General features: G+C 43.6%; 1 protein-coding gene across 2 annotated transcripts; it reads right to left on the bottom strand.

The window, feature by feature from the left end:
* Positions 1–7,051: 7,051 nt before the first annotated feature.
* Positions 7,052–16,156, bottom strand: LOC118786380 (interleukin-3 receptor class 2 subunit beta-like). Of its 2 annotated transcripts, none has more exons than XM_036541470.1 (14): positions 16,005–16,156; positions 14,516–14,709; positions 14,262–14,394; positions 13,762–13,931; positions 13,382–13,536; positions 13,009–13,153; positions 12,008–12,143; positions 11,671–11,825; positions 11,124–11,257; positions 10,744–10,924; positions 9,794–9,893; positions 9,605–9,674; positions 9,394–9,494; positions 7,052–8,197 (listed from the first exon to the last, which is right to left on the bottom strand). In XM_036541470.1, the coding sequence occupies exons 2-14, from the start codon at positions 14,613–14,615 to the stop codon at positions 7,555–7,557; spliced, it is 2,223 nt and encodes a 740-aa protein (XP_036397363.1). In that variant the 5' UTR covers positions 14,616–14,709; positions 16,005–16,156; the 3' UTR covers positions 7,052–7,554. The 2 variants fall into 2 exon arrangements, with proteins under 2 accessions (XP_036397363.1, XP_036397364.1); XM_036541471.1 differs by having other exon boundaries at positions 14,516–14,720; positions 16,005–16,025.
* Positions 16,157–22,137: the final 5,981 nt, after the last annotated feature.

The raw sequence follows: 22,137 nt of genomic DNA on the forward strand, positions 1-22,137 counted from the left end.
TGGCTCATTTCCTCTATGTTTTGGTTTGGAGAAATGAGAATTTTTCTGTACTCCTCCCTTTCTTGGTTTCCGAGAAGACTGAAGGGTGTCAATCACGCACCTCTCAACTTCTGTTTCACACACAAAAAAACAGGAGAACAACAACAAACGCCATGAGCCGAGGAGCTTGTTCCTCTTCTCTGTGTCTAATTTTAAAACTGCACTTGTTTGGCCATTTTGGAAAGAGACAACTGTTGCAAAAGGCTTCCACTTTTGTTCCTCTCTTGTCTTACCACATCCGATCTCTTCTGTCACAAAATCGGGACTTCTGTGGTTTTTTTTTTTTTCTCAATGGCATCAACAGGCATTCTGTATATCCGGTAGCACACAGAGGTATTAGTTCAAAGGTGTTCAGTCAAGCATTTGCCAAACAACACTTGAAGTCAGATTAAAGGGTATGTTGGACAATCATGCAAAAGGTCAAAATTATGTTGTGTGTTTTTTTATAAGCTATATGTTTAAAATGCCAATAACATTTAAACAGAAAGCCACCAGACAGTGAACACCTTATATATAGTCCAACCTTTAATTTACTTTGTATCTGCCCTGTTGTGGGTTAATTAGGAAATGGCTGTTGGGGGGAAGGAAAGCAGACACACATCATGTGGTTAACTTCCCCTTACTCTTGTTTTGCCATTTTTTTTTTTTTTCAGAATCACACCTCTGGTGGCCTACAGAACCAGTTACAGCTTTATAAATGACTTGATCCTCTCATAAGGCCTGAAGTCCACGGCATTTAAATATGGCTTATTGTGTTCACTGAATTAAGAAATAGTACCTACTGTGCAAGCTGTGCTGTTCAAGTTCATTCTTTTTTAACCTCCCACAATGTCACAATGTGACAATGTCACCACAAATAGCACCCGGGTTATGTTAAGTAATTAGTGGGTGGTTTTATTTTTGAAGGCTTCAATTTCAGCTGGGACCCAAAATAACACTGCCTGAGGTCACTGAACAGAAACAATATGAGTATTACTGATGGCTTGCTTGCCTGGAGTCACAAGTATTGCAGAGCGCACAGCCAGCTGCAATATTCCTTTCTCACAGTAGATCTGGTTATTGCTGGAGTCTTCTTTTTATCCCTGGAGTCAGGATCCAGGATCCACTACTGTGCACCACCTCCTGCTCCATCACTCCTTCATTTCTGAAACCTGTTCTACCCCTCTTTTAGTGGCTCCCCTTAACTCTTTTGGGCTCCATCCTCATCTCTCTTTCAGCATCTTTCCCCAGTCTTTCAGTCACCCTCTCCACCACCATCTTGCAGTGTTTTTCATGTCATTATCCCCCCCTCTCCCTCTGTCCTGCTCTTTTTCTTCTGACCAATTCCTTCACAGATTTCCTTACTCATCTCTTATTCTCCCTGAAGTTTCTTTTGTTTTGTTAATGCCCTCTGTACCTCTTTCGTCTTCAAATCATGTATCACACTTTCGGCAAGGTCAACCACATCCACGCCTGATTCTGATTCTCCCTTATTTGCCTCTTTATCTCCTTCCCTCCATCTCTCCTGTTCTTTCCACCACTCTGTTTCTCCTTCGTTTACTTTCCTTCTCTCTCCACCTTTCCCTCTGCCCTCCTTTCTCTTTCCCATTTTATCCACCGATCTATCATCCTCTTATTCTCTCTCTCTCTCTCTCTTCCCCTCTGTCTCTATCTCTCTCTGTATCATAAGGCTAATCAGCTATTCCTGGAGCCAACAGAACTGACTGTCTAATTCTGTCCCCCTCTCGTTTTTCACTGTTACAGCATTGACTTCTCGCAAATACCATCTGAACAGTAATGCAGACAGTAACTTTTTCCCAGTTTAAGTTTTGCTCTCATCTTTACATCCTCGTGTGGGAATCAAATTCTATCCATCTGCACTAACCTAAGATTTTGCTTTCATTTCATTCATGCTTTCGTTTTTTTCCTTTATCTCATTCCCCCAATCTAAGCAGGTATGGAAGTTGTGTTTTGCTGTAAAAGCAAATCATAAAAGAGGAATTATCATGTGCGGTTAATTGCACATGGAAACGCTGACGCTCAAGATGCTGAGAAGCCCTTCAGCTCTGGAAAACATTACATAAGCTCCAGGTGCTGCTGTTTTCCCCTTATCTAATGTACGCCTTTTCATTTTTTCATGCTTATTTACGACAAAAAGATGGGGACAAGCAGTACACAATAACCCCTCTGCCCCCCTCGCTCCCCGTGAACAATGGCATTTCTGCAAGTGAGTAAGAGGTCAAGAATGCGAGTGTTATTGGCCAGTGTGTCTGCCATCAAGGACTGTAGATCAGGGGAGAAAAAAATTATTTACCACATCTGCAAGGTACTATAAGGTCATATTCATGGTCATAAAGTGCTGAACTGAGTGTGTTTGTGAGCATTTCCCCGTTTCTGCCTTAGGAATGTGTGGATCTCCATATCTGCGCAGACAAATGATGTGTTTTTGACCCAATAGACAGGAAGTGGTACCTAGCGACGGGATGAAAACAGAGGAAGTCCGAACTGCGTGCCTGAAATTCCAGCATTGTCTTACTGCACTGACACACATGCCACTGCAGACAATGACCGACACACACTTTGACACCAACACTTTGCTGACACACACACTCACTCACTCTGTCACACACACATATACACACATACAGGCAAATTTACATTTACATTTATTCATTTGGCAGACACTTTTATCCAAAGCGATTTACATAGGTTACAGTTCTTTACAATGTTATCCATTTATACAGCTGGATATTTACTGAGGCAACTGTGGGTTAAGTACCTTGCCCAAGGGTACAGCAGCAGTGTCCCAGCGGGGATTGAACCAGCAACCTTTTGGTTACGAGTCCTGCTCCTTAAACACTATGCTACACTGCCGCCACGCACATATTGACACACACACAAACACACAAACACACTCACATACAAGAACACTCACATGCATACACACACACATTCACATACAGCCTTACTCTCACACACGTAAGCACCCAGTTGCACACAAGTGCACACCCACTCACTCTTACACACATAAGAACATGCACACACATTCAAACACATTCTCACTCTCACACATGCAAGCAAACACATACACACATACAAACACAATCACATACACTCACTCTCTCACACGTACATTCATATATACTCTCATTCTCTCTCTCCCTCACACACACACACACACACACACACACACACACAAACCCTGTGATATTTTCCACAGAGCAATAAATTGACAGTAATGGCCCTTCTTGGTGTTTTACAATGTTTTCAGAATCCCAGTAAAACCAGTAGCGACAGAAAGAAAGACACTGAACCATTTCAAAGTGTTTAAATACATTTACAGCTATTTAGCAGCAATTTAGTGCATTTTCACATGGTTGGAATAATGATCCCTGCGGATCAACAAAGATAAACTTGTTTCACTTATCAGAAGCCTGCTAGTTCTGTCTAAAATTACAACCACTATTCATAATGGTATTGTAATTATCAGTCAACTAGTGGGTCAAAATGTGTATTAAATTCCAAACCGTCATTGATACTGTATGTATTATTTTACAGGGGCACACATTACAGAACAAACTATCTGTGTAACATGCAGGGGAAAGTTTTACGAAACTAAAATATTATTACTGTCAAAGGGAATGTGCTATAAACCCAAACTCTAATTTAGTGTTACAGGGAACTTATCACAAACATAAATTCTATATTAGTCTTACTGATGTCTGTGAGAAAAGCGTTCTTCGGCAACAGATATTTTAACTTTGTTCTATTCATATTTTTTTTCACATGTTTATTTTCACATTATTATGCTCCCCGCCCAACCCCACCCCATCTCCCCAAATAAAACCTCTGACCCGTTTTCTCTCTCACACATCCATCTTGACCCTTTTCTGTCAAACACCCCTATACCATGCGCTCAGCTGCTCTCTACCCGTTTCCCCTCCGATGTGGAAGCTGTCTTCCCCCTCCCGCGGCTCCTCATTTCCATCGCCTTACATAACCCCCCCATACCTCCGGACCCCCGCCCCCTCACTTTCCCCATTAAACTCCCAGGCAGTGTATTGTCAGTCCGTCTGCTCATTTGTCTCCCGTGCCCATGTCAGTGTCCCTACATTACCATCCTTTTCTCCCTCTCACTTTGTCTTCATGACACCAGACCGAGGCCCCCAGACAGATTAATACCCCATTACCAGAGTTCCAACCCCCCCCCACCACCGCCACCACCGCCTCACCATGGTCAGTGTCATTTGAAAGATTAATAATGCCACCAGAGGCGCTGGAGACTCTTTTTGGCTAAGACTAAAATTAGGCCTGTAGTCAGCAGAGGAAATATTATATGCCCTGCTCATTACCATTCCTCCACTGCTTGCGTTATTTTGTGCTAATTTGATTAATGTTCCCCAAGGTCTGATGGGTTCAGCCCCACTTCTAACTCCAGAAACTTGCGAACCTCGAAGGCTGAAAGCTCCTACGGTCCTATTCAGTGAGGATGCTGACATAAGAGGGAATTCACACGTACTGTATTTTTGTTCATGAGCTGAATTAGCTCATACACACTTGTCCTCTGTTGACAAATAAATGGATGAACACAAAGAGGATCAATGGGCTTTGCAATGGGAAATTTAATACTACTACAAACAGCATACATGGCAGCAGATCTCCCCTCCTCTCTTAATCTCAAAACCTTGGTCAGAGCCTCAACTCTCAAAGTGTAACACAGTTAAGGGAATAAAAACTCGGCACTGAAAGGAACTTGTTGCTGGAGGGGCTTCTGTGCTTTTGCATCTTAGCCTTGGCCACTGATGCTGTTCTACGTTCCCACCGGGGATCGCAAGTTGGATGCGCAAGTCCCCAAATTCCTGCACCACTGAGGGTCTGCCTTAGGGGGACTAACTGGGAGTGAGGAGTACAGAGAGAGAGAGAGAGAGAGAGAGAGAGAGAGAGAGAGAGAGAGAGAGAGAGAGAGGTGATAGATCCTAAGGGGTTCCAGCAGACACAGCTGTTTTCTCCTGTGCCAGATGTTAACACACATGCACAGGGAGAAGGCTGAATATACAGCACATACAGACATGCACAGACACACAGAAAAACGGTTGGGGGGGGAGAGACCTTCAGTGGAAAAGCACATGTTGTCATAGAGAGAAATACACACAACACAGCTACAGACAGGAATACATGTACAGGAACACACACACATTTTAAGAAGCGCTATCAGCAACAGGGGCATAAAGAATTCAATTATTCTTTTTGACTGAGGATCATAAATGCACAAAGCGTGACGCATGCAAAGAGATAGGAAAAAAGACGAAATGAGAACACATTCAGTAATGTGATGTAACCAGATGTGGTCTGAGCTCTGAATAATATATTCTCTGTCTTGCACCCTTTCCCCCTCTCTCCTTCACTGGCCTGTTTGTGGTGGAAGCAGACGGAAGTATAAAGACTCGCCCTGCTTCCCTGAGCCGATTCACCCACATACACACATGTACAACCACACACACATTCAAATGTCCACAAACACACAAGTATGTATATATGCACAAACTCAAAACAGGACACGTATACAGATATGCATATGCACTTCCACACACAAACACAAGTACTGTATATAAACACAAGCATGAAGGCATATACACCACATGTACATACACCCTCGCACCCGTATTTAGACATGAACACACACATAAAAACTTGAACTAAAAACACAGTCACATGCATACAATGTGTGAACTCTGCGTTGACTGTATCGGGGCTTGCAGTACTGATCTTTCAAGGGGCACTTAGCCTACAAACACATGTACATCCATGTTGATCCTTCCGTTGCACTTTATTAAACATGCAAATGAATACTGTATACTCTTCTCAATTTATATTTGCATAGGCTCAATCTGCAGCATGCCTCTACTCAAGGAAGTGACTGGATGCTTGAGTTCTGATTCTTTGCTACAAGTCAGGTTTTTTTGTACTCAATATGAGTCAAAACATGTTTCGGTGGCTGTGGTGAACCAAATATTCAATTTATAACACAATCCATTTTATGGGGAAGTTATTATTTCATAAGATTTCATTTGAAACAGATGGTTATCCCATCAACAATAGGCATAACTAGGCAGTTTGATTCTCTTCTGTCTATTTGACTGGGCAATGCACTCTAGGAATTATATGAGACACTGATTACCACGAAGTTGGTCATGAAAGCACAATATTTTTAATTTATTTTATTCCTTACTGTATGTTGTAAAAAACTAAAAGCTCTTCTTTGTCGATTCCCACAACAGGAAAGGTAAGAAAAAACAATGCATTTGTAAAATTACACTCCACATTCCACCAATTCACAGACCTTGTCCCGACATCAAATACTCTCATCAGAAAGAGAAGGGAGTACTATTAATCCCAGTCCTACAGTTTTGTGACATTAGAAGGCAAATCCAAGGCCAGATAAACATAAACCAATAAGTGGCTGAATGCTCAGCCATTCACTGTTGATCTTTTGCCGTTAAATCCACATTTGCTGAGGAATGTCGCCACCTGTGGACACAGCGTTGCAACTGCAGGGATTGTGCCAGCACCATGCGCCTCCCTTCTCCGTCTTGTTGTGAAAGAGTGAGATAATGTGATTGCCGCTGAAGCTCAGCCTTACTTCCGTATTTTACTTCGGAGAATTTTACAATGAGTATGCTGTTTTATGGGAGGAGGAGAGGCTCTTTAAACTGTTGTTTTCCCGATTGTAAGTCACTGTTAATGAAATGTAAAAACTACTGAAACCCTGTGACGTTACAATCAAAAACCAGCTCACAGCTGGTTTTGAGACATTAAAGCACAAGCATGAAGGCATGCTACATCCTACATTTTGCACTATATTCTAACGAGCACCTTTCTCGACATTGTATGTTGGTGACTAAAAACTTTTAGTCAATACATTTTCTTTAATTGCATTTCTATGTTAAAACACAGGAAACTATTATTATAGCTCCAAACAAATTAGTGGATTTTTTTTTCACTTCCCAACCTTGTTTCTTAAGTAAGTGCGTGTTATTGTAAAGTATGTTATATTTTAAACCTTAAAACCTTTTGTTAAACACATAAAAAGTATTGAAAGGAGTCTATGAGGGCAATTCTGCAACAACAGAGACAACCATGTGGACTATTAATACAGGTATTACAAAGCAATATTCGATAAACACTTGTGACATGTTTGAAATGAACATGAAAAAAACGCCAAATGTCAGCTTCAATAGCACCTCCTCATGTGTGATGCTCATCTCACTGAATGTCAGGACCTTCCTCAAATGCACATGAAAATGCGAACACAACTGCGATTTCAATGGGGCAAAATGTAACCGCCACTGTCTTTTAATGCTGTACACTTGGACCCTCTGTCACAGCATTGTTCGCAAGAGCCCACAGAAGCATTCTGCTGTGCTGCTCTATACTGCCCTCTGCTGGGAATGAGGTGATCAACTCCTTTGTCCTTCAGTAAGGCCCCCTCCCAGACGGAGCATTAAGTACGATCAAGATTAGAATGGAACGCTTATGTTACGTGTGCGACAGTCTCACATAGGAGTGGTCCTCTGCTATGTCTCCCAGATAGCCCTCTCTCTCCTGTGTGGAATCCCCTTCTCCAAAGCCAGCCATCTCCAGACCAGGTAAAGGGTAGCGGTCTGGGCTTTGCTGGATCAGGTCCCAGAGGATGTTGAGAGGAGAGGCCGTGTTAGCGTCAGAATTCAGTGGGTCTGAGTCTGACTGCAGCTGTGCTCCTGGTTCAGGTGACCCAAGCAGCAGGCTGCAGCTCTCTATGTACCCCTCCTGTAGCACGATTTCCCCTGGGAACCTTCTTGGGGAGGAGCGTTGGGAGGGCTGGGTTTCGGAAGAGGGTAACCCCATGTACTCGCTGGAAGACTGTTGGAGTGTTTGTCGGTAGGAGGGAGGGGGAGGATCAAAGGGCCTACCCGCCACCCTGGACCAGATGACAGTATCCTCACCCTGAGGCCGTGAACACCTGGGACACAGCGCAGAAGGTTCACGGGATGACATATAGGCAGTGCCTTTGGTCTGTAGTCCCACAGAAAGCTTATCGGGATTGTTGACTAGTTCCCATCCTTGCCCATCAAAGCTCTGGTATAATCCATCGTCATCAGCAGTGGTTAACTGTATCGGTTGACTGGAAACTTCAGAGGAGCTGAGACAGGAAATGAACAACACAGTGAGTAACTACATACGTAAGTGACTTACCAATTGTGCAGCCGTTACTCATTTGTCCATCTAAAATTTTATTTTTTACTACTACTACGTCACACATTGTCTTTTTAAACATTTATTTAACAAGGTAGGGTCAACTGAGAACCAGTATGTTTTGCAATGATGACCTGGGGAGGGAATTATTTAGTCAGCACAGAGATTATTAGATGGCCATACTGGGAATTTATCCAGCATATCAGGGAACCCCCTAATCTTTGCAAAGAATGCCATAGGATCTTTAATGACCACAGAGAGCCAAGACCTTGATTTAATGTAACACCTCATCTGACAGACAGCGTCACCTACAGTGCAGTGTCCCTATCCCTGCACAAGGGCATTTGTTTTTCTGTATTGTCCAGAGGTAAGACTACCCCCTACTGGCCAACCAACATCACTTCAGAAAGTTACAGGGTGGTATGGCTGCTGGCTCCGTAGCCATGCTTTCATAAGCCACACATCTGATAACAGATGATACGGGCTGCAATAGCAGTTATATCATTGTTTATGCTATAAGTGACATTATCATTCCAAATCAGAATACCATGGTCAGTTAGGACATGGGTATTAATACACAGTAGAACATCCTGTGATAGACTATGTCAGCGTAAGTGTTTAAGAATATCTTTGTAGTGTTTATGAAGGGCTTATGCAGGCTATTTGCCGGACCCTTGATAAAAAGCACTACCAACTTAATTAGGATTTATCTAGGGACACAGAAATCTAAAACTTGTTGTTCATTGCCTTTACGACTGTTGGTGTCCAAACTGAGACACTCCTTTATTTTAATAACTAATTTTAATAACTTAACACAGGTTAATGGGTAAAGTCTTTGTGGCCTCCTAACCTAATTCACACTAAGGCTCACATAAAGGCCCAAAATCCACTGCTATTACTCTTTTCTTGCCAAATTGCATTATTGTTATTCACTGATACACACTGATGTCATAGTTTATTGTGGATGTAAGTACACACCACCACAAAACTGATTTCCTGCAACAGCGTGTTAATTTTTAGATTTTCAGTGATGTTAACCTTTGACCGGACATTGACCGGGTCTTATCCTGTAACCACTACAGAGATGCCATCCTTAGCATTATACACACCATTTATGTACATGTCAGGCAGCAGAAATCTTACCACGGGCTGTGTGCTGGCTTGTCACTGGCCACTACTTGAATATCACTGACAAGGATTTTATCAATCTCTTTGTGAGAGGTCACACAGTAATTTGAAGATTTCTGTAAGAGATGCACACACATATACACACATAACGCACAAGTCATAATTATGTTCTACTGTCACTATATTTTTTCATAATAAAACAAATAAAATAAAGAAATAGGCACACCTTCATCACCTCCTCCACTGCTTTACTCTTGATAGGGGAAGGGATAGACATCTCCCACACCTTCACCCACCTGAGGAACGACACAAAGGTAAGAGAAACTGTAAGACTAACTACTTTCACAATCCCCACCCCGCCCTCTGAGTGACACACACAGCAGTAAGAAACCGCGCCAGCACCAAAGGCCATTACCTTTGACAGGTCGGTAAGGTCAGTATCAGCAGCAGGATAAGGAGGACGATCGTGCAGATGCTGATGACCACGCAGACGAGAGTGGAGAGAAGCCTGGGAGCTGCCAAAACACACACACACACACACACACACACACACACACACACACACACACACACACACAAACAAGCTCATATTAACACCTGCACTCCACCACAGCTGGCCTAATGATGATAAAAGCAGAATTACTCCCCCCAGGGCCTAGCTCACTGCATGACGGACGGCTGCTCATTTAGCAGAACATGAATCACTCCAGACACGGGTGTCCGACTCAGTGCTTCCTTATTAATACTAATGACGACAGGGGCACTCTGCCACCGGGACATAATTGAATGCGATTAAGAAGGATGGCGTGTTCGCCACAAGCTGTCAGGTCACGGAGCGGGGCCGGCGAGCTGAGCCCGCTCCCGCCCGCGCGGTTCGCTGACCGGGGGGATCCTGAAGGCGCCGGTGCCCGAGCAGGTGGGGCGTGACCGTCTACCTGAATCAGCCTCAGAGGGGAAAGCGGGCGTGTTCCTTCTCAGCACCTGAGCTCTTATCCAGCGTTTCATTCCACGCATCTGACTCACTCAGCCGCCGGGCAGACACGCTTATCCACGGTGACAGGAGCTGCTCCGGTACAGCTACGGCTGGGACGCACTTCACAACTGAGCCACGGTGGGAGCCTGAGCCCGTGACTGCCTGGTGGGCCCACCAGGCCCAGCGCTATGGGGGTGCTCAGGGGTGCACTGCACCCCCAGACGGACTTAAGTGCACCCCCAGTTGTCTCCCTGTATCCCGATGTCTACATAGTATTTATGACTTTTTCTGTACCCCCCGTGGATACCAACTGCACCCCTCTGTATTTTCTCCTGGTGCCAAGCCTGGGGCCCACCTCTAACAAACCAAAGGGACAGGGGTTCAAACCTCACCTGGGTGTGTGGTCCACTGCATGGGCTCCGTCCAGTCAGAAGGAGTTCCAGAATACCAGCCCCCCTTGGAGGAGATCAGGGTGCGCACCTGGGCTGTGTATTTTGTGGAGGGGTGCAGGGACTCCGCAGGGAGGAGGTATGACTGAACGCCCTCTGGAAGGTTGACGCACTTCACATCTTCCTGCACAGAGGAGGAGATTGACACACTTTCACTCAGACGGGAGGGCGTCATGAGCTCATAATAGAAAAGAGAACAGTAAAATGGTAGCATATAAACCGAAAAATACACTAACAGACTGCTGAAGAGAAACAGATACTACACATAGACAGACAGACATTTTTTCAATGATCAGACAGGATGGACAGACAAACTCTCTCACCGGCTTCTCATTCCTCCAGTACCGCACCTGGAAGTACACCGACACAGTCTCGTATTTTGGGAGTGTCCATCTCAGCTCCCAGTCCTCTTCTGTCCTCTCATGCACCTGCACATGGCTAGGGCGGGTGGGACGGACTGCACAGGGACAAAGTTGAGAAAAAAGACCAATTTCTCCAAACCCTGTTTACTCCTAGCAGAAAAGGCACTGCCATTGCTCCACCGTTGCCACATTGTCTTGTAGTGCCACAACCGACCACTGGATGGCAGCAGTGACATGAAAAATGTTTTGAAGAGGGCAGGAATCTGATGGCAGGTGCTTGACTGACAGCCCTATCTTCTAGATGCACTGTGGATATTGTAATTCTTGTATCAGGCATTAAAATGCAGTGGATAGCTTAATCTCATTATTCACACCCCTCAGGGGAAGAAAAACAATATCCTGCTATTTGTGCTTGCAATGAACCGTAGAAAAGGCCAAACCATTTCTCTGTAGTAGTGCCAGATGCGTCTACCTAACGATACACAGGGGGAGCAGGAAAGATGCTCACTGTGTTTGTACGACTCGAACACTTTGGTGTGGCGTGTTGGAGTGAGTTCCACCAGGAGCTTCTCAGGCTTAGAGACGGAAAAGGAGCAGCTGAACCGAAGCATGAGGTGACTGGAGTCAGCACTCACTGGAGGGTCCGTGGAGCACCATTGAACCCTGAAACAGAGAGGAGGGGGGTGAAGGGAGCCACATAGGGAAGGAGAGAGGGAGAGAGAGAGGGACAGAGGAAAAGAGGAAGGACAGTAATTGACTTCAAGAGGAACAGAAAAAAAGGGGGATGAGAAGGGGACACAGAGATGGGGGGGGGGGTAGAAAGAGATATAGATGGACTGACTCACGGCGCAGTCGGACCGGTGCGGTAGGAGAGGTTGTAGGAGACAAACTGGGCCAGGTCTTTTTTCACCTCCCAGCTGCAGGTCACTCCAGTCTCCCCATCAAACACACACTGCAGGTTTGAGGGGCCAGGCTCCACAGCTGCCAAGGAGAGAGCACAATGATTCGATCTGAGCCTTCCAAAAAAGCTTGGTAATGACAGAGTGAGGCTTCCTCAACCACAAAGTGGGTGACAATATTGCCAGTTATCCATGACTCACTGGGGTAAACCTATCATAGTGTTACGCTATGGAGAGCAAAGTCTTCTGATTGGTTCATACAAGCCAGTGATTGACATGGTAGCGCAAACCCATCACATTAACTTACAATCATTTAGCGGACACTCCTAGCCAGAACGACATCCAGCACAATAGAACATAAGTGTATTCATTCAAGTTGAATGAGCAACAGTGTCAGACCAGGATAACAACACTCCCAGACCAGTGAGTGTGAGCACCAGTACCGCAAGTTAATTTAACAAATATGACTAGGCAATGGAAGCCAAGTACACTACCATATATCAGTCACTAGAACACAGAATCCAAAATGCTTCGCATCACAAGGTTCATGAGGGTTCACTTTCACATCTCTGTGTTAATTACCAAGCATTTAGTGGTCAGTGAACATTTAGTCTATCTTTAGTATTCTGGAGTCTAAGGAATTTGACCACCAAAGCCATGAGTGTAGCTGTGTATTTTCTGCAAGGTTTTTTAGTTTATGCCATTGCGGTTTTTCATTTTCCTGGAATTGCATATAGAGTGGCCTCCACCCCCTAACTGTTGGTTATTTCTGACACAGTCCAGCCTCCAAACACACGAATTTGGGAAGTAGTGAAGTTGCACTGACTTCCCCCTTGGTGGTCATTGTTCTGTGTTTTATTCTCTTTTTTACAACAAAACATTGAAGAATGAGGGCCTTGTTTGATGAGTGCGTTTGCGCCATCATTGGCTTTCAACGGAGCACTCACCCTCCTCAGTCTCCCACTCCACCAGGGGGCTCCACTCGCTCCACAGCCCCTGTCCCCCCCGGCCCCTCACTCTGGCCTCGTACCAGCAGCCAGGCACCAGTGAACCATCCTCAATGACCAGCTCCCTCGCTGCAACTTCAGCTGTCTAGGGAGAAGATATAACCTGTCCTCACAGTGGTACGCACAGTGGAAAGTACAAGGATTTCAGGTGGAAAATAAATGGATTTTTATTAATCGCTAACATCACAGAGTGAGCATGTCATGATTCACGGGCAGGCAGTGATTTATCCTGCCACCATAGTTCTTCAGCTGGACTTTGAATCCTTGACCTTGAATGTATCTTTGGCCTTGAGCACATGGACAGTGGACTTACCGTCCATTCCTGGCCAAGTCTTCTGTAGTTCACTTGGTAGTTCAGAGTCGGGTACAGGGGCGAGCTGGGAGGGTAGGAGCTCTCCCAGCTCAGCACACTACCCCTGCCCTCTGTGGTCTTGTGCGCTAGGCTGTGGGGGGGCCGCACTCTCACTGCTGAAAACAACAAAGCAACCAGCTAACGACAACAGCAGAGTCACTTTCGGTAAAAGGTCGCCATCTCGGTAACACTTACAGCGAGTCAGCCCTTGCAAATACACTCTCGGGCATTCAACAAAGGAAGGATTACTCACAGACTGCAATCACATTAGCAGTACGACAAAGGAAAATACGGCAGGGGAGCTCTTTGGGGGGAAGTGCGCGCCTTCCGTCCATACTGACCGTGCTGGGACAGGAAGAGTGTTTTGGAGAGGCGAGGGGAGTGGGGGGTCTTGAAAAAGAAGGCCTCCTCGAAACCGATACCGAAGACATTTGTATTGTGCCGGCAATGGACGAGGAGCTGGCCCCCGGGCAGGTGGGCAGGGGGGCCGAAGGGAAGACACCGCGACTCCCTGATGATGGATTGACAAAGGCAGAAAGACTGAGATAATGCATGTCTCCAATGTGAAGCTTTCAGGTCAGATTTCAGTTTCCAGCCTTGATTTACTCTCTATACATTCTATACATCCCTTCATCCCTTCCCTTTCTCTTGACCTATCCCCTTAAAAAAAAAACCCTCTCTTCCCTTTAATTGCCTGCCTTCATGTCACGTTAATGGAAGAAGTCATCTCTATGCCATCTCCGCATTTATGCATCACGTGACCTCTCTCCCTCCCCCAATGCGTAACCCTCAATCCATCTAACCCTACAGTATGTTCTCCTGTTCCCAACATGCTTCCTACTTGTTCTCATCAGTATCCAGGTGATAGAGAGACAGCGGGGCCAGTGAGTGTGTCCGCACGCTCTCCATCCAGCTGCACTGTACGTGGGAGCTGTAGTCATTGTAGCACTGCAGGGAATCCATCACAGAGGAGACTGGAGAGATGAAAGACAAGGACTGCGATTTAGCGGAAGATTCAGCAATTCCAATTTAAAGTGAAATAACCAGCTGAGTAAAAGGCTTCCCAGTGAGCAATGAAAAGGACCAATTCCTTACAGTGCTGTGCTGAACTGTTGTGCCCCGCACACGACTGAGGCCCAGAGGCCTGGGCAGGAAGAGTGGGTAGAGACACACAGAGTGCCCAGAAGAGGAGCATGGTGCCTGGGTATGGGATGGTTGCCAAGGCCTTGGGGGACGGAACACTTTCCAGAGCTCACAGGTCCAGCACTCTCAGGCAGTGTGGAAATGATCTGAAAGACATCTGACCCATTTCACTCAGCTGTTTGGGTGGAGCTGGGGCCTTTAGATTAGACATGTGATTTCCTTTCTGTGCTGTTATCCTAATGCTGGAAGCAGCGAAACAGACTGCACTCTTAGGCACACTCCCTCACAACCAGAATAATCTGCCTTCTCCTGTTTCCCCTTCAGCTTCATAATATGAATTACATCTACCTTCATGCATGCATTCTACAGCATGATTTTCTTAAAATACAAATTTGGTTAAATGTACAGCATCATGTTTCACTTTACTTTGTACACTTTCATTTGTATAAATACTGCTATCACAAAGCAATGGTCTTACACCAAGATAAGGCAAAAAGGTAAATTCTGAAAGCATTGTTTGATATCTATGTCTAATATGAATACATATGTGACAGTTAATGTAAAGCTTTATATTATTTAATGTCGCCATACCCTGTTCCAATTCAGGTCAGGTACATAGAAAGGATAGACACACTATTCCCACACACAGTAACAAGTTGAGACGTTTTTAAACATTTAGACCGTAGGGTTTTGATCTGGGTTTATATCTCTGGTAGATTTCTGCTGTCTTGCTCGGTCTCACTTATACTCCTCAATGATTTCGCTCAGCGCATATCAGGGAATGGTAAAAAACAAAAAAACGCTAACATTGATGCCATATATTTGTAAAGTAGCGTTACATCGAATAGTGTCGCTTGTAAACCAATACAAATACCAGCCAAAACAGGGGAGAGCCTAAATCGTGTAGGATTCCAGGGAATACAAAATAAAGTACACCGACGTCGATAAAGCTGGCAGAAATCCGCGAGTTTCCGGGGGGAAAGGCGAAAAAACGGGATAAAACAACCTTTTTATGACTGGAATACGAGTGCTACGATGCTGAACAACAGACCTAGAATATGGAAAGATTTAATGGCATTAAACAATACAAAACACACCGAAAATGATTATGGGTAAAAATGTCTGGAGCAGAAGTAATTAGTAAAAGTTGATAAATCAATCAGATACAACAGCTGAGCTGTTGTCAAGGGAAGGAAACTACATCTTAAGATTTACAGCCATGGATATCCGCGAATGTGTTGAAGACGGGGACAGAGGACCGTAACCCACAGAAAACACACTATCTATATCAATCAGTCCCATCTGATAAATTTGTAGATTCATTTTTATGACGTTTTAAAAACAATGCGATACATAGAGTATTCTGAAACCAGTTTCCATCGCACACACAATACCCGCCACTATAAGGTCTAGATCTACAGAATAATACGCCACGTCATACCTTAAGAGTATACAGCCGCCTAACCTTCTTCACATTCTGAAGTCTTCTCTGAAAAGCTCGCTAACAGCGTGTTTTCGCCCGTAGCGTTTCACAGGAGGACATTGCGCCCGACTGTGTTTCGCTGAGCAGCAGCGAAGTGCTCGATTCCTGTGTGTCTGTTCCTACTTTTACGCAAACACGTTCCGGCTCTTCCACAAGCTGAACAATTTGGTTGCGACACCAGTTTCGATTCCCCCCACCGACTTTTCAAAATTACTGCATAAGCAGGAAGCCATTCCATATCTTCGGAGACTTTCTCAAGGTCGCTTTCACGCGACACAGTACACAACGCTTTCTTTCGCTTGAGTTTTACGTTTGTGGTACAATAACACAGTAAGCATGAAATTCAATAAAACAACAAATTCGTCCACGTTTATGCATATGCTAAATATTATCAGTGATTATACAACGGCAAGTACATTATAGTAACTAAATAACTTATTTTTTTTTTACTAATTATTAGAATGACTAAATGTGATATATAATGCACATTTACAACATCAAGTTATATAAATATCAGTATATTTATTTTTGATATATTTGGTGAAAAGTTCAGACATTTCATATTATTTGAAGTATATGACTTCTTGTGCACAATATACAATTCTGGGTTTTCTGCTTGTGCGCCTACCATACGAAGAAACAGGCCTAGTTGTCGAGAGGTAGGCTTCAAGCCTGCAAATATATGAGAGAAGGGAACAGTAGTGGGTAGGGTAGGCACACCACTCCAAAAGGAGTTAAAAAGGGGTAGTGATAATTATCATAATTAGCATTCACCACCCGGAGATTATGTAGCAGAGCTGAAGTGATTAGCTCGTGTGAGTCCTGCGTAAAGCCTTAGGTAGCGGGTAGCAGGTAGCCGAGTGGTTGCAGCGGCTACGTCACTCCCCCTGAGACCTGGTTAAGTAGCGTTGTCGCCGACAGGCTAACGGCAATTTGCCTTTAGTTTAACTGGCAACGACGCTGGCTTTAAGGGGTTGGTAGCGAGCAGTAAGAACCTCAGTTCGAAACTCGCTCGCTCGCCGACCCACGTAACATCACATTAAACACAACGCAAGATGCCACCCGTTACAATTACACTCCTGTTCTTTGACTAAAATATTGCCCCAGAGCTTATAAAAATCGCCTGACCCATGCACAAAACAGAGCATCATTGTTTTGGATCCACTTCAGACTGTAAGGCTGAAACCAATGCTCCTAAAATTCAGCTTCTACACCTGCACGTAAAATAATTTTATGATTGAATAGAATTGCTGCGGTGAAGACACTGCTATCTGTTACGCAAGCCACTTGTATTACATCATACGAGGCGAGGTGAGTGTGTGTGTGTGTGTGCGTGCATATTGTAATTCACACTGGATTCACATTTAAGATGTCATCATTATGATGGAGATGTGATGGAAGTAATATACTGTAACAAGTGGAACCACAGGAATCTGTTTATTTTGGGTGCTTTTTAAGGGCAGATCTACTTTAAACATTCTTCAGTTTTGTTTATTTGGAACACATTTACGGAGTGTTGAACTACTTACAGCATGAATCAAGTCAAACATTACAACATCAAGGTGTGTGTGTGCGTGCGTGCGTGTGTGTGTGTGTGTGCGTGCATGTCTGTGTGCAAGAGAGAGAAGGAGAGTTTCTGTTTATGGTTTATGATCATAACATCATATTTCCTTTAGCTCATTACTGAACAATGGCCAAAAATCTGCACCAAACACACACACCCATATCCTCACTGTGTATCTAACACAGAGACTAGGAAACAAAGTGCAGGAAAGGTGGTACGTTAGCCATTTCATTTCACAATCAACTCTGTGTCTGTTGCCCAACATTAAATCACTGAAATATTTACATTTACATTTATTCATTTAGCAGACATTTTTATCCAAAGCGACGTACAAAAGTGCATATAGTGGACAAACAGGCACAAGGGCAAGATGTGTAGGTCATACTATGCAGATAGTGCTAAAGCTGGGCACAAGGTCAATGTAGCGAGCCAGAGCTAATCTGATCTAAGGTTACATATATATCGAATACAATCACTGGGACAATAAAGTACCACTATGCTACCTAGGCAAAAATGTGCTACAAATATAAGGTAAGAGATAGAGCTACAAGTACAAGCCAAGAATGTTAGATTTACAAGGTCGAAATGGCAAGGGTGTCAGTCCAGGTAGAGTCTGAAGAGGTGTGTCTTCAGCCCACGTCTGGAGGTTCGGAGTGAAGGAGTTTTTCTCGGGGGGGGGGGGGTTCATTCCACCATTGGGGGGCGATGATGGAAAAGCAACGTTGTGAGGAGCGTGGGCCTTTCGTTCTGATGGTGGGAGGAGCAAGGTGTTCGGAGTTCGGATGTACCAGAGCGAAGTTGTCAAGCGGGTGCGTAGGGTTGGATGACGTCCTGGGGGTAGGTCAGGGCAGTTTTTTTGCAGCAAATATTTGCGTTGCTTGGACTGATTGGTCCAGAGTACAATGTAGTTCAAGGTTCAGGCACTTCAGATCAATTATGGATGTTTTATACATAGGTGTGCATCTATATTATTGATCAATAGTTGTTTTTGTCTTTATCCAGGCTGGGAAACATAAAATAACTTACATTTATTATGTTGTCCATATGTGCAGTGTAATATTACTGCAATATACTGCAGTTCAAGGTGTAACAGCAGAGCTCCACTTGAGAACTGAAACTGAAATCTTCAAATCACAAGCCCAGTTCCTTAATCACTGTTTAATGAGTCCCTGATCGGTAGCTGGGAGTTTGCAATATGGTGAAGATCTAGAATCAGACAGACTCATAACCCCTTGTAGCCCTCTGATTCACTGACTTTATCGAGTGGTAGAAGTAGGAGAGATTTAATATTATCACTGTTTTGGTGTGCATATCCATGAGAAGATGCCTGTTTGAGCAAAATTCCTCCGTCATTCAACCAGCCAGTAATTATTGCAAAAAAGGCTGCCAATCATTCGCCCTTTGCTGTTATCTTTTTTTGGAACAAACCAAAGAGCTCATGCACTACACGCAGCAACCCAGGGAACCTTTCTGTGAGGGGACAGTGTGGAGAGTGCAGACTAGGGGCTGTAGTCTTTACATTTAAACTAGCGTGCAGTGTCGTGTCGCAATGTCGCAATGTCTTCATGTGTTGTGCTCATATGCAGTGTTGTGCAAGTTCACACTTCACAGGAGCTAGCTCAAAGTTCAGTTCACACAGATTAAAATGAACAAGTTCACGTTCGTAGTTCACAATTTTGAATTTTGAACAAGTTCACAGTCCCAGTTCATTTTTTATTTTTTATTTTATTATTATTGTTTTTTTTAAATGAGCTGCTCTGAGCTTATGTTTTTCAGTAGAACCTCCTCCTACGCATCCATCCCCAGCCCCCAATCATTGCCACTTCCCACTGGTTGTGTAGGCCTATACTTGTACATTCATAAGTTGCATTTTGTATTTTAGTTGTATGTATTTTACTAGTAGAAGTGCAAAAGCAACTAAAGAAATAAAAAGTTCAAATCACAAAGTAAGTTCCTTTGTTACTCGCCACCACTTGCACTAGCCATTTTGCAAAAATTGTTTAAGCTAGCCAGTGTTTACAGTGCACCATGTACCCTGTCACATAGGGGTATTGTCCAGGGACTATTTTATGCATACATCTACACGCGCAGTATTGTTACGCGGGATATGGGCAGTTGGTTGCGAGCTGTCTAGCTGATGAGTTGCACTAATAAAACGTCTCAAGTGTGGAATAACGCCATCCGTGTTCATTCATCAAGCAGTAACTTTAACGCACCCAAGGATTCCGAATCTCGCGCAAACCTGAACGAGCTCAAGTTCACGTTCTTTAGTTGCAAACGGATACCTTCAAGTTCATTGTTGACCAAAAAAATGAGCACGTTCAATGAACGCGCTCTTTTAACACGTTCATGCACAACACTGCCCATTTGTAGGGTTTGCTTCACTATTCGTCCTATTTCCATTTTCAATGTGATTTCCAAATTGACAATATCAGCCTCATGGCCAGGAGTGATGCTTTCCCTGGACTTCAATTCCATTGCATTGAAGTTCATATTGCATGCATAATAATAGTGATGATGATACTATAAACACTGTCAAATACAGAAGGATGAGAACTATTTCACTTCTTTTGTCATATCACTAGTAGCAGATAGTTGTTTTAAAGCCTATCCTATAATATTTCACTGTAACTACACTGCTATCAAATGAGACATAAGGAAACACTGCAATACTTCAGTAACTGTAATTGATGTACTTACTTAGACAAATAGGAGTATTACACTACTTACTGTACTAACGTTGCTGTGCACTACTGCACCATTACTCGTGTGTGTGTGTGTGTGTGTGTGTGTGTGCGCACATCTATCATATGCATGGACTATGTCCAGTGTGAGTGTAGCATCTATGCTTGTGTTCCTAGGGCCTGAGTTAAGTTTTATAGACCCATAGTCACGCGTGAAGAACCTTCTCACCATGCTCACCATACAGGTTGGTCGGTCATTACTGTACTTTCCAAAGGAATAGGTATTGTAGGCCTCAGGGGTATATGACACACTTTTTTTCCAGGAAGTGATTTAACCTGGATAGCACTGCAACCTGGAATGCCCCTATTTATCACTCCAACCATCCCAGGAGCCTCTCCAAAAAAGACACCACACCTTTTGCACTTCTTCAGACCTTTTCAGGACTATTATTTCAAGTCGCTGTTATAGACACCTTCATAGATCATTGTTACACTTTACATTCACTTTAACTTAATATATATATATTGCTCTTAAAGAGCTAAATGGGCAGCAGTGTAGTATAGTGGTAAAGACCAAGGCTTGTAACTAAAAGTTTGCTGGTTTGATTCCCTGCTGGGGCTCTCGAGCTGTATAAATGGATAAAAACTGTAACCTATGTAAGTTGCTCTGGATAAGCACATCTGCTAAATGCCTGTAGTCTTTTACAGCCTGGTGCCGATTTATTTTGTTCTTGATTACAGTGTCTGCTAAAGAACTAAATGATTATGATGATGATGTTCCCAAAGTCAAAATTCAGGCCTAAGTTCAATCAACATTTACCCTTAACTTTGCCTTATTAGATAAATGCTGTGTTACTTTTTAAAAATACAAACACGGCTTTCTTCCATTAATGCTTGTGTTTGCGGAAGTAGCTGAATTGCATTTGTGAAGCCAAAGCAAATAACAGCTGCATTTAGTTTTGAAGCAAACATTGATTGAATTCAGGTGTCAGTTTATGGCAGTTCTCTGTGGCTTACAGTAGGGATTTCCCTCTGAAGCAGCCAAGAGAGCAGACTAGGGCTTATTGCTGAAAAGACCATTCAGTCAAACTTACCCTGCCCATCGTCATACAGTGGTCATTTAACAGTTATGAATGGCCTCATACACTCATACTCCATGTCCAGTTTGCTTTATATATAAATACATATTAAAAAAACTGGGCATGGAGTATAAGTGTATGAGAGCATTAAAACACATTATAAAACACATTAAAATATTACAAGGAGCAGCCAGCTCATTAAACGCATGTAATAAACTAATCAAGGCTATTACATGTATTTGGTATAATACTGTCTCATGACTTGAGCTTTACAAAGATTAAGAAAGTGTACATATGTGTATACATAAATATATAGATGGAATACAGGTATATATCAAAGCTTTAATATATTGGAACTCTCTTCTTGTGGTTAAGTTTGATTTTTATAGTTCCACAGTAATTACGGCAAATCCAGTAATTGCTCAAGTTCCTGTCTGAAGATGTCACAAGATGTGTTGTAAATATCCTTAGAAATCTGTGTTCTGTGGGTTTACAGATCATTGCAGTAAATGTGTGTATGATTTAAGAATTAAGAGCAATATCATCACCTGCACGGTATTCTTTCATTCACTTACAGCCAGGCCAGAGCTATTGTATTTTGTCTCTGAAACAGGAATAGCTCAGCCTTGAGGTCTCTTCCAAACTCAACACACACACACACACACACACACAACCACACCTCGCATATGCACACACACACACACACACACACACACACACACACACACACACACACACACACACACACGTGTATACGCACACAC

The sequence above is a fragment of the Megalops cyprinoides genome, chromosome 1 (assembly GCF_013368585.1).
Source record: "Megalops cyprinoides isolate fMegCyp1 chromosome 1, fMegCyp1.pri, whole genome shotgun sequence".
NCBI classification, from domain to species: domain Eukaryota; kingdom Metazoa; phylum Chordata; class Actinopteri; order Elopiformes; family Megalopidae; genus Megalops; species Megalops cyprinoides.